General features: G+C 46.8%; 1 protein-coding gene across 1 annotated transcript; it reads left to right on the top strand.

Moving 5' to 3' along the window:
- Positions 1-5,401: 5,401 nt before the first annotated feature.
- Positions 5,402-13,443, top strand: NIPAL4 (NIPA like domain containing 4). Its single transcript, XM_061456821.1, has 6 exons — positions 5,402-5,550; positions 7,081-7,320; positions 9,899-9,955; positions 11,042-11,132; positions 12,178-12,338; positions 12,435-13,443. Exons 1-6 carry the CDS (start codon positions 5,514-5,516, stop codon positions 13,037-13,039), a joined length of 1,191 nt encoding a protein of 396 aa, XP_061312805.1. The 5' UTR covers positions 5,402-5,513; the 3' UTR covers positions 13,040-13,443.
- Positions 13,444-13,593: the final 150 nt, after the last annotated feature.

Genomic DNA, 13,593 nt, shown 5'->3' with positions numbered 1-13,593 from the left:
CCCTTGTGGTATCATCACTGTTGTGGTAACTGTTATTTGGGGAGAGCCTCCAATTGCACTTGACACACACGGAAAAGCCAAGAGGAATACCAGCAGCATTTTGTTGATATAAAGGTTGGGGTTTTTCCACAGGGGAAAAAAAAACATGAAGGTTTGTGGCCAACATCAAAGCAAACAAATTTTCCTATCCCAAAGCTAACAATTTCTGATAAAAACGTCCTTCCACAGCAAATTTTCATTTGAAAATTTTAGTGTAAGAGGGCTGGGGGAGGGAAAAGTACATAATTATAAATAATAGAATTTGACAGGCCCTACTCAAAGCTAAACTGGGGAGCTAATTTCCTCTCACTACCACAGACCTGTCGACTCAAAAAAGGGACTTTTATTCCAGGAGACTCTCCTTGCTATTTTTCTCCAAATTTCCATATAAAACAATTCTTAGGTTTGTGTTAAAAGTATCTGAGGAGCACCCATGTTTGTTGACTGGAGAAGGAGCAGTGGGAATTGAGGGGAAGAGATATCCTGGGAGCTGTGGAATTGGGGTGAATGAACTGATGTGGATCTATGCGACCGGGAGCACTTTTGCTTCATCAGCTCTAGGCAGAACAGTGTGATTGATGTTCTTTCATGTCTTCTTCCCAAGGTTTCCCTGTGGGAACACTTCCTAGGAATAAAAATGCAATGATTCTTCACATGAAATGGGAAGTGAACTTTACACCATGACCACACAACTTTGTTGATCTTTCTGATGTCCTTTAAGTCACGGCACACCTGATGTGCCTGCAGCTCTGTGTGAACATGCTGCTGTGGAGGACTGTTTGCCCAAGGGCTGAAAGTTGCCCAATGTTTACCGATTTCAACATGGTTCTGCAATGGGGAATGGCAGAGAGGAGAGTGGGAATTTCTTCCTGATTCAGCCACTGATACTGGGCAGGTTGTTGGGTTTTTTCCTTTCCTCCATCAAGGTTTCTTTTTTCTTCCTTTTTAGTTGATTTTAGCTGCTGTCTCAGAGACATCATCCTAAGAAGTGCCACATGATGCATGGTCTCACCTGGAGCCAGTAGCAATATTTGCTTTGAATATCAGGGTCCAAGACTGAATTTTAGACAACCAACCCTAGGGGACCAGCATCAAAGATACAGGCCCACATCTTTCTTCTTCCTAATGTTTCTAAATATATTTACATCTTCAGATTAAATGGCACTTCACCAACGTGAAGAACAGTTCATTAGCGATTGCTTTATTCTTCCAAAAGCATAACAAAATAACCCTTTCTGTGGCCCCTTCTGCAAGCCAGATGTGCCTTTCATACCTAGTTTTGTTTGATTTAAGAGTTCTGATGCAAACACCAAGAAGATAAGGTCTGCAAACAAACAATCTGCTGATTACATGTCTTCATCTTATGGCACCCACTGCTGCTTTCATGCCTTGAGGGCTCCAATTGCCCACTGAGCATCCACGTCCATCATGAACCTACCACTCCTGCCAACATAGATGGTTTATAGGGCCATTGAACTGATCTGGATAAAATATTTAACAACCCTGGGAGAAACTAATTGGGGTGTGTTTTATGGTCTAATGACCCTGGCTCAGTCAGCTGCCCCACAGCACAGACCCACAGGTATGTGCACTGGCCCAAGGAGGGCAGAACAGCAAGGGTGGGAACACACCATGGGTGTGACTATGCTGGTGTCTAAATTCTTATGGCACAAAATGACAGCCTCAGCTGCTGCAGACATGGTTACTTTGGGATAGGCTGAATTAACAGCTGCCTGCCCAAAAGAGTCCAGTCTTTCAAGCTTTGAGCATCCTTTCATGTAGTGCTGCAATCTTCTGAACACCCGGCAATTCCCTTATTCCTTACACTACCAGGTCATTGTCAGAAAGAGGATTTACTCTTACTTTGAAGCAGCAAACAACTCCTTTGAGTTCTCAAACTATACAAAGCCATAGCAGAATATTGCAACCCTGTCCTGAAAGTTTCCACAGGCACCATGCCTAGCAGACATCAAAGGACAAAAGTCTCCACCACCTGTTAGCTGGATACTTCCACCATTATTTGTACAGCAGGACAATTCATATCCAGTATTTTTCCATCATTTTTTCCAGACCAGAGAGATGAGCAGAGAAGAGCAGGGGAAACAAAGCCTTTTGATGTTGCCAAAGACGTTATTTGCATGCAAAGCTGCCTTGCTGTACCCAGTCAAGTGTTTTTGGCTTGGAAACCAGTATTTCAGGAAGAGCTGCATTGTTAGAAGATGAGCTGCTAAGGAAGAATCTGATTTCTGATGAACTATTTTTAAGGGAACATCTGATGGGAGTATCAACCAGTGAGGTCATAGCTTGGAGCTGAATTCCCTTAATTACGGCCTTCCCATTAAAATGAGGATATGAAGCAATAAAAAAGAGGTTTTGGTTGCATCCCTGCTTTATTATCAGTCTCAACTTGCCCTTGACTAAGCATAGTACACAATCCCATGCTAATCTTACCTGGCTTTTAACTCCCCATACACAGCCTTACTATATCCATCAAATGCAACTCCTGGGACTTGATTTTATATACCACACCCCTGCACCAGAGAGAAATAAATCCATGACACACTTGTGTCCCATGGGTGATTGCAAGCTTCTCACGCAGAGGTGACAGCTAGGCACCTGCCTTCCCTGATGCATGAGATGCTCACACTGCAGAGTCCCCTGCTGCTGGGACCTCCTCCCTGTAACGTCTCCTCTTCCCAGAGCTGATTAACAGCTTCTCATGGAGATCTCTCCCCTTGTCAAATCTAACAAAAAGTAGCCCACAGGGTCAAATATCTTTGGGGATGAAGAAGGGGTACACATGTGTGTGGTCACATCAGCCTTCTCCTTTAGGAAATCAAGCAGACAGGGGAAGGTAAAGCTGCGGCCCAAAGTGCCTTTTGCTTTTGACCGCATCACCTCCTCTTTTGTGGCAGTAATTTATCAGGTTGCACCATGACCTAAAGGATTATTTCAAGCCCAGATCTATCCCATACAAATTTGCTCCCTCCCTAACACATCTTTGTGCACAGTGGGCAACTGCAGTCTGCACAGATGTCAACGACACGTCATTTGGGACACAGTTTAACTGCCAATAACCACAACGCCATTAGGACTCTCCAGCTGAAAGCAAGACCTCAGGGTGCCGAAGAAAGTCCAGCGAAGGGGTCATCACCTGAGCACAAGGTAGAGCAGCCTGTGAGGGAACACAAGACTTGAATTCCCCCAGACCCAGCCAGCCACAGGCAGGCAGCACTGCGAGCACAGCAAACCCTTGTCCATCTCAGCCATCAGCTCACTTTCTGCAATCAACCTCATAGTGACACATTGCACCAATAGCTCTTACGCAGCATCAGCCATTAAATTCACTAAATAAGCTGAGCCCTGTCATCACTGTCTCTCCCAGGGTGCCTTTTGCCTGTGTGTATGTAACAGCAGAAGTGGCTCGCAGATCACTGATAAATCAGCACACGTTTCATTTCCTACATCAAATCCTGCTACCACACGATTTGGATTGATTATCAAGTGCCCTATGATAAAGGAAAGGATGTAGGATTTGGCTGGCACAGCCAGTGACCCGCAGGTCTGCGACTGATGAACAGACCCCATTAAAGTCAAATGACTCACAAAACACTTGAACATTTCGTTTGCTGGAGAAAACAGCTGTACAGAGATAGGATCAGGCACTGAGTGAAGGAGCGGCGCAGTGCTGGCAGTGCAGCAGCTTGATGGTCTAAGGCAATTTCCGTAGTAACAGCTATATTTTATGGGGAGAAAAAAAGAAAAACCTAATTTTCAGACAGGTTCAGATCCTGCAGATCTCACATCTTTATTCTGCTTTATGACAGATACTGTTTCTGCCTATTTGGGCTTGCTGAAGAAAAGCTGGTTTTACTTATCTCTGCTGACGTACAGCTGAATCTGGCTAATGGCTCCTACTGCAACGAAAGGGCTTTTGTACTGGCAATAGGTTTCTACCTACACAGGGACACCAGGCACAAACACAGGAAAGGAGGACTCAGCAGAGGAGGGTGGGGGTGAAGTCAAAACACATGGGGTGCAGAGTAGAATGCCATGGGCTGGGACACCTCACACTAAATCATGCCACCCAAGGCTTCGTCCAACCTGGCCTTGAACACTGCCCAGCATGCTCCAAATGCTCACACTAGTATTAGCAAGAGAGGCTTGGCTGCATGGGGTGGCAGGTTGATGGGGGAGACACAGCCCCCAATCTATAGTACAGGCTGAACCATGTGGTCGTGATGAGCGAGACCCACCAACTGAACAGTCAGAAGTAGAAGGGTGTAAAATGAATGTAAGTGATGGAGGAGCTCATGGCTGGGATTCTGCATGGAGGCAGCCGAGTCTTAAATCACAGTTGCTGCTCGTGGCGGTTTGTGCACCTCTGATCTCCTTTTGCACAACACTTCACAGCATAAGAGTGCCCTTGTCATTACGCACTCATCTTCTGTTGATACTACTTTTACAAATGCACCTTTGCCTGGAGCCAGACCTTTCCCATTACAACTCAAAGGTCAGGAATGTCCATTAGAGAAATTTGGCCAGACCTTCAGCAGAGAGCATGTCTTTGCCTAATGAGTACACAATGTAGGGAACCCTGCACCAACCACCAAACTTCCATCAGGATATAGCCACCTTCCCTAGACCTCTACATGTTTCTCATCCCCCAACTTCATCCTTCAGTCCTGCAACCTACTGTACATAGCCATAGTACTAAGTGCAGAATAATAAACACCAAAGTTTGAAGCAACAAGACACTTTGTGAAATGTTTCCTTGTTATATTAACTGCAGTTACAGTCACTTTTAGGTAAGAGATCTCTCCAGGAGTATGGGATTTAATTTATAGAATCATAGAACAGTTTGGGTTGGAAGAACCTTAAAGATCGTTTACTTTCAACCCCCCTGCCACTGGCAGGGACACCTTCCACTAGACAGGTTGCTCCAAGCCCCTGTGTCCAACCTGGCCTTGAACAGTGCCAGGGATGGGGCAGCCACAGCTTCTCTGGGCACCCTGTGACAGCCCCTCAGCACCCCCATAGTGAAGAATTTCTTCCTTGTATCTAATCTAGATTTACCCTTTTGTTTTTTCTTACGTTTAAACAATTTCAAACAAAATGCCCAAACAATGCCTCATGATTACTTCCCTGTTCCACCATCCTCCGTGCATATGTGAGCTCCACAGCTCTGCAGCACACACAAGCCTCTCGCTGTGCACCCCACGTCCCGCAGCTGGGCTCACATCCCACCTAACCACCCGCTCCGCTTCCCGCAGCGGGGCCAGAGGTGCCCGCCCAGGGCAGGGCGCGGGGCTTGCCCGGCACCCTCCGCACCGAGCCAGCCCCGTCCCGTCGCGGAGGAGGCGGAGCCGGAGCCGGGCGGGCCGGTGTGCGGGCAGGTGAGCGGGCAGCCCGGCCCAGCCCCGGCTCCTGCCCGCGCCGCCGCGATGCTCTGAGCCTTCCGGAGCACGGAGGAGATGGAGCCTCTGGAGGCCAACAGCAGCTGCAGCAACGGTGGGTTCCCCCCGGGCCGGGGCAGCGAGGGGTGGGGGGGGAGCGGGCGAGCCCCGGTTCCCCGGTGTTGCCCTCCCCGCCTTCGGGGCTGTTCTCTGTCACTGCTTTGCTTTTCTGGACTTAGGGGCTCTTTTCCTTTTTGCAAGGTCTGTATAGGAACGGGAAAACTCACCCCATGCGCGAGCCACACGCAGAGGACCTACGGTTTTAGTTTTTCTCCCTTAAAGATTACCTGATCCATTTGGCAATAGCCCCATCCCACTGCCTTATGTCTGTGCCTAGTAGCACGTTGTGGAGGCTTTTACCCTGCCGAGGAGGCAAGATGCCCCCCTGTTTCCCAGGAAATACTTTCACAGTCAAGGGTAGCTCTCTTAGAGAAGAGCCCTATTAAGGAATCTGGAAACTCATCTAGAAAGTCACTGGATTTTTTTTTTCCATTAGAAAAAGGTTGGATCCAGTTCGGATCCAAATCCTCAGCTACACATGCCAGGGACTGGGGGTGCAGTGATGGAAGCACTAGCCAGTCACTTCAGGAAAATCTGGGGCTGCCAAAAGGACTATGAGCAGTTCAGCCATTGCACTGCATGACAGAAATGCTTGCTCTGTAATTCCTTTGAGTTTAGATAGAAGATTACAGTGTTTTCCTACAAAGGGACTTTTGTGACACTCCACCTGGCTGCTCCATTCCCCACAGTTGGTCACACTGCCTTTACTACACACAGAAAGAAGATTGCAATAGGAAGATGTGCTGGGTGTGGTAGGGGTGTGAGGGCAGGAATAAACTCTGCAATTCTCCCTCCCACACACAGAAACACACCTTGGCTAGAGCCACAGGGGGTTAGTGCTGTTGGTGTTAACAGCAGAAAACTGCCTGCTTTCAGTCCTTCCGCACTGGTAGGGCTTGGCATCCACCCAGGCCCTCTGCAAATAGGTAAAATAAACCCCTTAGACAGTAGAGACAACAGAGATTAAAGTCTGGACCAGGGCAAGCCTGTTATTTTACAGGAGATCCCATGGCACTGCTCAGAACACAGAGCTGGAACAGATGCACAGTTACAAGGTACTGGCATCACTCCACATCAAACCCAAAGCTGACATGCTGGCAGATGCAAGGATTAGTTGGCTGGAAAGCACAAAAGCCTTTGAATTAACAAGGTTGAGTGTCGGTAAGGCATAGCTCAAACCCATGACATTGGAGCTTGGTGCAGAGACTGGCATAAATATTTGGAAATTCAAATTTCTTTATTATAGTGATCCCTGTGGCTTTCCCATTTCCAGTTCAGAAACTTGTGCCAGTTTTCTAGACTGGCAGGCACATTCAGTGTCAATGAGCTGCTTGAACACCATAAATCTATCACTCAACACCTTGCTATTTCCGTGTGCAGTTAAAGAGGTGTCCTGGGAGCTGGTGGGTGCGTGCCCTTAGGGTGAGAGCATGGGTGGCTGCTCAGAGGGACATCTGAATGAGTCCAAAGGACAATAGAGGCACTGTTGATAGTCATATCAATAACTGCTGTTTTATCTGCACAGGGTCTCTGCTCACCCTTTCGTGCCTTTCCCACCGGGTTGTGTGCCAAGTGATCGGCAATGCTGACCCTGTCTGGGACAATGGGACTTCAGATAACTCCTGGGTAACTCGGCTAGAAACCAGTTATGGATTCTACATTGGCCTGGGCTTGGCTGTCTTCTCCAGCTTTCTCATCGGAAGTAGTGTCATCCTCAAGAAGAAGGGGCTGCTGCGGCTGGTAGAGAAGGGAGGCACCAGGGCAGGTATGGCTTTTGTGGGGGTAAGAAGGGGGAGATCCACCTGTTCCCAGAACTCCAGCATTCATAAGGCAAGGCAACACATCAGCTTCCATAAGCAATGTAAATAAGACCTTTTGTGGATGTATTTTTGCAAGACCTAGATTATCAACACTGTGCTGGAGCAGAGGAGCTAATTTACAAAGCCCTGCACTGGAATGGCTGAGCTAAAAGCAGCATTCCCCTGCCTTGCACTGCAGATAGCAAGTCACATGCACTGTATGATAAAAGGAATAATACACGTCCATCAGAGCTGGCCTGTGTGTGAGGAATTGGTGTGAAAGCTTTTTGAAATGAGCCCCTTTGCAAAAAGGTACAAGTCATCACCATGCCAAACAGCAGAACAGCGCAGCTCCATGACCCCACTCTTGCCCTTATTGATGCACTAGGCAGTTTTACCAGCAAGTCACTGAGACAAGGACGAGGCCCCATGTGCTTTAATTGCATTAGCAAAAACCATTCCTTAATGCAAGACCGCATGCCTGCAATCTGCTTGTGGTCTTCAGGAAGGATACTTCCGAGCTATGTTGCTCAACATGTGGACAACTTTCCTCTAGCACCAAGCTCTCAGGGAGAGGTGTGTGTTTATGTGCACATATATGTGGATGGGAAATGGTGAAGGAGCACTGCCTACAGCAGAATTACACTGTGGAATTGACACATCCCATCAGCACTGTAAACATGCACTCCAGCAGCAGCTTCAGCCCTACCTGGCACTGACCTACTTGCATAACTACAAAACAAAATAATGATAATTAAAATACTACTGCTGCCTAGTTCTGGCCTGGGAACAATTCTCAATTCATTTTACAAAGGAAGTAAATATCACTGCTCCCAAATGGGGACATAGAGGCATGGGTCGAGTCCAGAGTCAACCAGCAATGCTACCAACAGCACCTGAGCTCTAGGCCAGTCTTGGGTCCATCTCCATTCTCTGCCATTACACTGGCCACATGCAACTGCTGAACTCAAAAAGGTTTGCTTTTTGGCATTATATCCGCGCAATGAAACACCAGTATTGTTTTGACTGTAGAAAATGCCTCTCTCTTTACCTCCATGAACTCTTCTCACAACAGAGCCAAGTGAGTAAAACAAGTGCAAACCCCTCCCTATTTTTCAGGATGTTTAACCAAGAATTAGAGATTCATGACATAAAAGCATAGCTGACCATAAGAGTTCTTGAGAAACAAACCCAGCCAAACAAAAACCCCCAAGAGCAAATAAATCAGCAATTTTTTAAGGCATAACAAAGCATCACATTTGAACTTGTTGAGAAACAAGAGCCTGAATTCGAGCAAAAGATGTCTGCCTCTTCATTCCCCCTTTTCCTGTCTTGTCCTGTAATCTCTCAGTCCCAGTGTTTCACCCCTGCTATCTGAGAGCACATCACTTTTCTCCAAGGCAGATCAAGCACTGCTATTACTGACCAGTCAGGTCAGACTCAGCAAGAACACAGGCTGTCTCTGACCCAGCAAAATCAAGGTTCACAGTGTCAGCAAACTCAAGCTCCTCACATCTAACAACGTGTGGGTTAAGACCAGAGCCGGGTTAGTTCCCAGCACAGTATGTCCATTCTTCATTTATATGCACATTTTCTTCCTAGCTGTTCCAATGCCAGCAATCATTTTTCATCAGAAATGCTCAGTCGCATAATGATGCACATGAAGTTAACATTAGGATTTCTGACTGTTCAGGCTGAGGCCCTATGATACAAGGCAGTGTACCAATGGAGCAGATAACCACTGGTACAGGACACAGGGAGCCTTCACCACAACCATACAGCAGCACAGACTATGGCACCACATGCCTGCGCAGGGCAACCAGCCACCTTTTCCTCTCTTCATCCTTCATAGCTATAACCCTCACTTGAATTAGAAAACAAGGTTTGGAAAAACTCATTGCCTTACCTTAGCATCCATACGCGAGACTCCACAGTGAGGCAGCACGACACGAGGTGAAGCACAGCTTCCTTGCAGGCAGGATGCAGCTGGCAGTGTCCCAGTCTTTGGGTGGAAGGTACCCAGCACAGAGTAGCCCCTGCCATCCTTCATCCCTCTGCTCCAGGAGGATGCACAGGGAACAGGCAAGTGGAACATGCCAGACAAGACATGACCAGTCCATGGGAGCTCAGCTGGGGTGTTTATTGACACACTGAGAGGCCGATGCATCCTGATGAATCGGTGAGGATGACCACAGCTCCCAGGGCTGAAGGGCAGCCCCAGGCCCCTTGCTGAAGGAGGGCAGGCTGCATCTCAGGCCCATAACCTTTGGGGCAATCGGTGTCATTCCCACTGCCACCCAGGATTAAACCACTGCTTTTATTGTATTTGTGTTGTCCAGCCCTAAGTGCCAGCTTCTGCTAATCCCTTGATTCAACATAATTTCCATATAGGAGAACATCTCTGCATATTGTGTCCTTCCAGAAGCTTTCTTTGTCACATTCTTCCTCTTGCAATTTATATCTCTACAAAAGGCTGTTTCTCATCTCTTTCTCTGAAGAACACAATTGTTAACTCCTGCATATCTGTGTGCTTTGCTTCCCCAGGAGATGGAGGCCATGGCTACCTAAAGGACTGGCTCTGGTGGGCTGGCTTGTTAACCAGTAAGTAGAAGCTGCTTTCCTGGGTTTTCAGCTTTTCCAGTGCATTTGTCCCTGTGAATGAGGTGTGGAATAAGCCCAGCATCTAGTGGCTTAAATCCTTTTTTCTGGCAAGTTCCCCCATCCTCTGCAAAGGCACCTCAGGGAAAGCAGTGAGCCACACAGAATCTCCCATCTTCCTGCAGGGCTGGTAGGACTTGATAGCTCAGTTTTACCAGATCAAATGCATGAAAAGCCAGGTTTTAATAAGGTAGTCGGATGGTCTGCCTGCATACCAGGCACAGGGCAAACAACCTCCCATGCATGCCTGGGGCCCCTGGGAAAGGTTATTGCTCCTGCACAGGGGTGATAAGAAGGAGGTGTTGGTAGCAGTTCCTTTCTTCAGGAAAGCTTGTTTTCTCTTAAAGCCAGCCTTAAAACCTTTTTTGATGCTGTACATTACAGTGTCTTCCCAAATGGAATCGCAGCCATTTAGAGAGCAGCAGGTTTTACAACCCAGTCTTTCAAAGCAGGTGTTTTTGGCTCTCACCACTGCAGCAGCTCCAGGTACTCCCACCTTGCTCTGCCCTTGCAGCTCCTACTGCACAACCACCACAGCACAACCCATAAGCAAGCACACAATACTCACTGCTCAGGGAACAAGGACATCTCTGCCAGAGAGCAACACCACAACCCCATGGAGAGACATCTTGTAGGTGAGGAGCTGCCACCCAGCACTGGGGCTCCTACACGTGCCCACCCCTCATTAACCACCCAGACACACTGCAGCTGCCTGTGTTAATGAGTTCATATGGGTCATATATATATGACCCTATGTTAATGAGCTCATATGGATCAGCTGTGACAAGGCCAAGCCCTGGCACCTGCAGCCCTGCTCCATGTAGCCCTGGGCTCTAGGGATGCTTCTCTCCTTGTATTAATCTGTAGTAGATTTGCACCCATTATTTGGCCCTGTTTAGCAGCAGCATGGAATCCCTCATAAAAAACACCACTGTCTAACTGATGTCTCACTAGTCTGCAAGCCCAAAGGAGAAAACACAGAAAGCCTGCTGTAACCCATTGCTATTTCTTTTTCTTGTGTTTGTTTAGTGGGTGGAGGGGAAGCTGCCAACTTTGCTGCCTATGCCTTTGCTCCTGCAACGATTGTGACGCCTCTGGGGGCTCTGAGCGTTCTCATAAGGTGATTTATGAGTCTGTAGTTTGCAGTTTGCCTTTTTGTTTGCTTGTTTGTCTTGGAAGATAGGAAGTCTTGAAGTGAGAGGAATGTGAATTATTCTGCCTAAAGGAAAAAATGTCCTGTGATTTCTACATGTTGTCCTTTTGGGGGATCATTTGGAAAGTGATGAATTAAGTAGCATGCCTTTGGGGACTTAAATTATTGCAAATATCAGTGTTATTTTCTTCTTTTTTACAGTTCTTTTACCAATTCAAACTTTTGTTTGTTTGTTTTGTTTTGTTCTCATAGTGAACAGCATGGAAATCTAAAAGGGTCAAAAAAGTCAGGCTTGTATTTAAACTCTGTCATTTGCCTTTTAAGTCCTAGGCTTTTAGGGGGCTTTAATGTTGTGCATTTGTATTTCTGCCTGTTGTTAAAAGGGCTGAAACCCTATTTTATTTATTCTTAAGAAGGAGATTCATATCAAAATACACGACTCCAGGTACTGAAGGCTCTAGAAAGTCTGTTAACAGTGAAATGCAGAAACAAATTAGGGCTGCTCCAGTGTCTTGTCCCAAATTTTTATGGACAACAACTATATATTTCTGCAGATATATCTGTAGCCCCTGTACATTCAGAGCTTCTCTGGGCCTTAATAGTTCTGATGATTTAGTTACAACTGATGTAACTCTTTTGTTGTTTGGTTGGGGTTTTTTATCTCTGTTTTTCTCAGGAGTCATTTCCTTGGGATCTAAAGGCTTAGTAAGGGCCAGCAGCTCCTAAGTGAATCTGTAGACCTTGAAAATATTCCTGAGGGTGTGCTAACGCCTTCAGCATTTTCCTCACCTTGCTGATACAAGAGCTGTGAGCTGGAGATCACACCTGCGTCTCTGCGGGTTCAGCTGTCGGTAGATGCAATGTGATTGTGTAATCACACACTGGAATCCAACAAATTTACTCTAAATTTATGTTCTTATATCACATGAAGGCATTCTTTACCTTATTTTAGCTGCTGTTCCTTCTGTAAAGGACTTTAAAGGACCTGCTGACATTTTTCTGCCCCATGCAGTGCCATCCTATCTTCATATTTGCTTGGAGAACGGCTCAACATGCTGGGAAAGCTGGGCTGCATGCTGAGCCTCGTGGGCAGCACTGTGATGGTGATACATGCCCCAGAGGACGAGGAGGTCACCACTCTGGAGGAAATGTCTTCTAAGCTGAAAGAACCAGGTATGCGGGAGGTTGTGTTCTCTCTTGGGGCTGGGCAGGATGTACTGCTCCCCATGCCCACTGCTCAGTTTTGAGTTATATCTCTTCCTCTTCCAGGTTTCCTTGCTTATGCTGCGATCCTCTTGGCTGTCTGCTTCCTCCTGATCTTCTACTTCGCACCCCGCTATGGCCAGAGCAACATCCTCATCTACCTCACCATCTGCTCTGTTATTGGTGCCTTCTCCGTGTCCTCAGTCAAGGGCCTGGGAATTGCCATTAAGGGCTTCTTTGCTGGCCAGCCTGTGCTGCAGCACCCATTGACGTGGATCCTAGTCGTCACGCTGGTGGCATCCATCACTACACAAATTAACTACCTCAATAAGTCTCTAGATATTTTCAATACATCTTTGGTGTTTCCCATCTACTACGTACTGTTCACCACCATCGTCATTACAACTTCCGTCATCCTCTTTAAGGAGTGGGTCACCATGACAGTTGTTGACATCATTGGGACAGTTTGTGGCTTCCTCACCATCATTCTGGGGGTGTTTTTACTCCATGCTTTCAAAGACATGGATGTCAGTTTAGGGAATCTACCACAGGTCCTCCAGAGTGAGCAGCAAGCACCAGTCACCCGAGATGACAAGAACATCCTGATAGAGGTGGACAACTCCAGCATCGCCCCAGAGGATAAACCCAAAGTATTCATGATCTACACCTAATGTGTTATATGCAAGGGTCTGGAGGTTGGGTAAATGGGTTGATGTCAATATTCCGGATGCTAGTGAGCAGTTTAGAAAAGGAAAAGCAGAAAATGAAACCAACAGTGTCTTATCCAAAACTTGGTAGAGTCAAACCAAGTCTTTCTCAGGGCTTTGGTATTGGATCTTTGTTATGATGTGGCAGCAAGGAGCGGGTTTAGTCCTTACTGGGTTTTAATACATGCAGCCACTGAAAATGAAAATCCTCTTGAAATATGATCTCTGAGGCCCCTTCCCATCTCTTATTCTTGGCAGGGAATTCTAACAATTACTCTTGCACTCCTTCCCCAAGCGGTCATTGATGTGTTTATTTCCAGGCCCTGACTGAATCACTGATTAGTGGTTTTTTGTCCTTTTTTCCCTCTTTCTAGGCACTTGCATGAGCTCCAAAATACACACCAGTATCTCTGACAGGTAAGAGACAAGGACTGAGTGGTGCACATCTATTCAAGCTCTGCTCATCCTTATTAATTACTTGCTTTGCAAATATGGGGCAAGAATATCGATGAATATGG

This window comes from Pezoporus flaviventris, unplaced genomic scaffold, assembly GCF_033815535.1.
Source record: "Pezoporus flaviventris isolate CSIRO_AGI_PZ_B2104156 unplaced genomic scaffold, CSIRO_AGI_Pfla_v1 ptg000023l, whole genome shotgun sequence".
Lineage (NCBI taxonomy): Eukaryota > Metazoa > Chordata > Aves > Psittaciformes > Psittacidae > Pezoporus > Pezoporus flaviventris.
The sequence above is the reverse complement of the archived record's forward strand: the minus strand, read 5'-3'. Positions and strand labels throughout refer to the sequence as shown.

What these genes read in the sequence shown, in the direction of transcription:
- NIPAL4 (XM_061456821.1), top strand. Translation starts at nt 5,514, where the DNA reads ATGGAGCCTCTGGAGGCCAACAGCAGCTGCAGCAACG. An exon ending in CAACAGCAGCTGCAGCAACG is followed by an intron (nt 5,551 to 7,080) that starts GTGGGTTCCCCC and finishes TTATCTGCACAG; the next exon opens with GGTCTCTGCTCACCCTTTCG. An exon ending in GCTCTGAGCGTTCTCATAAG is followed by an intron (nt 11,133 to 12,177) that starts GTGATTTATGAG and finishes TGCCCCATGCAG; the next exon opens with TGCCATCCTATCTTCATATT.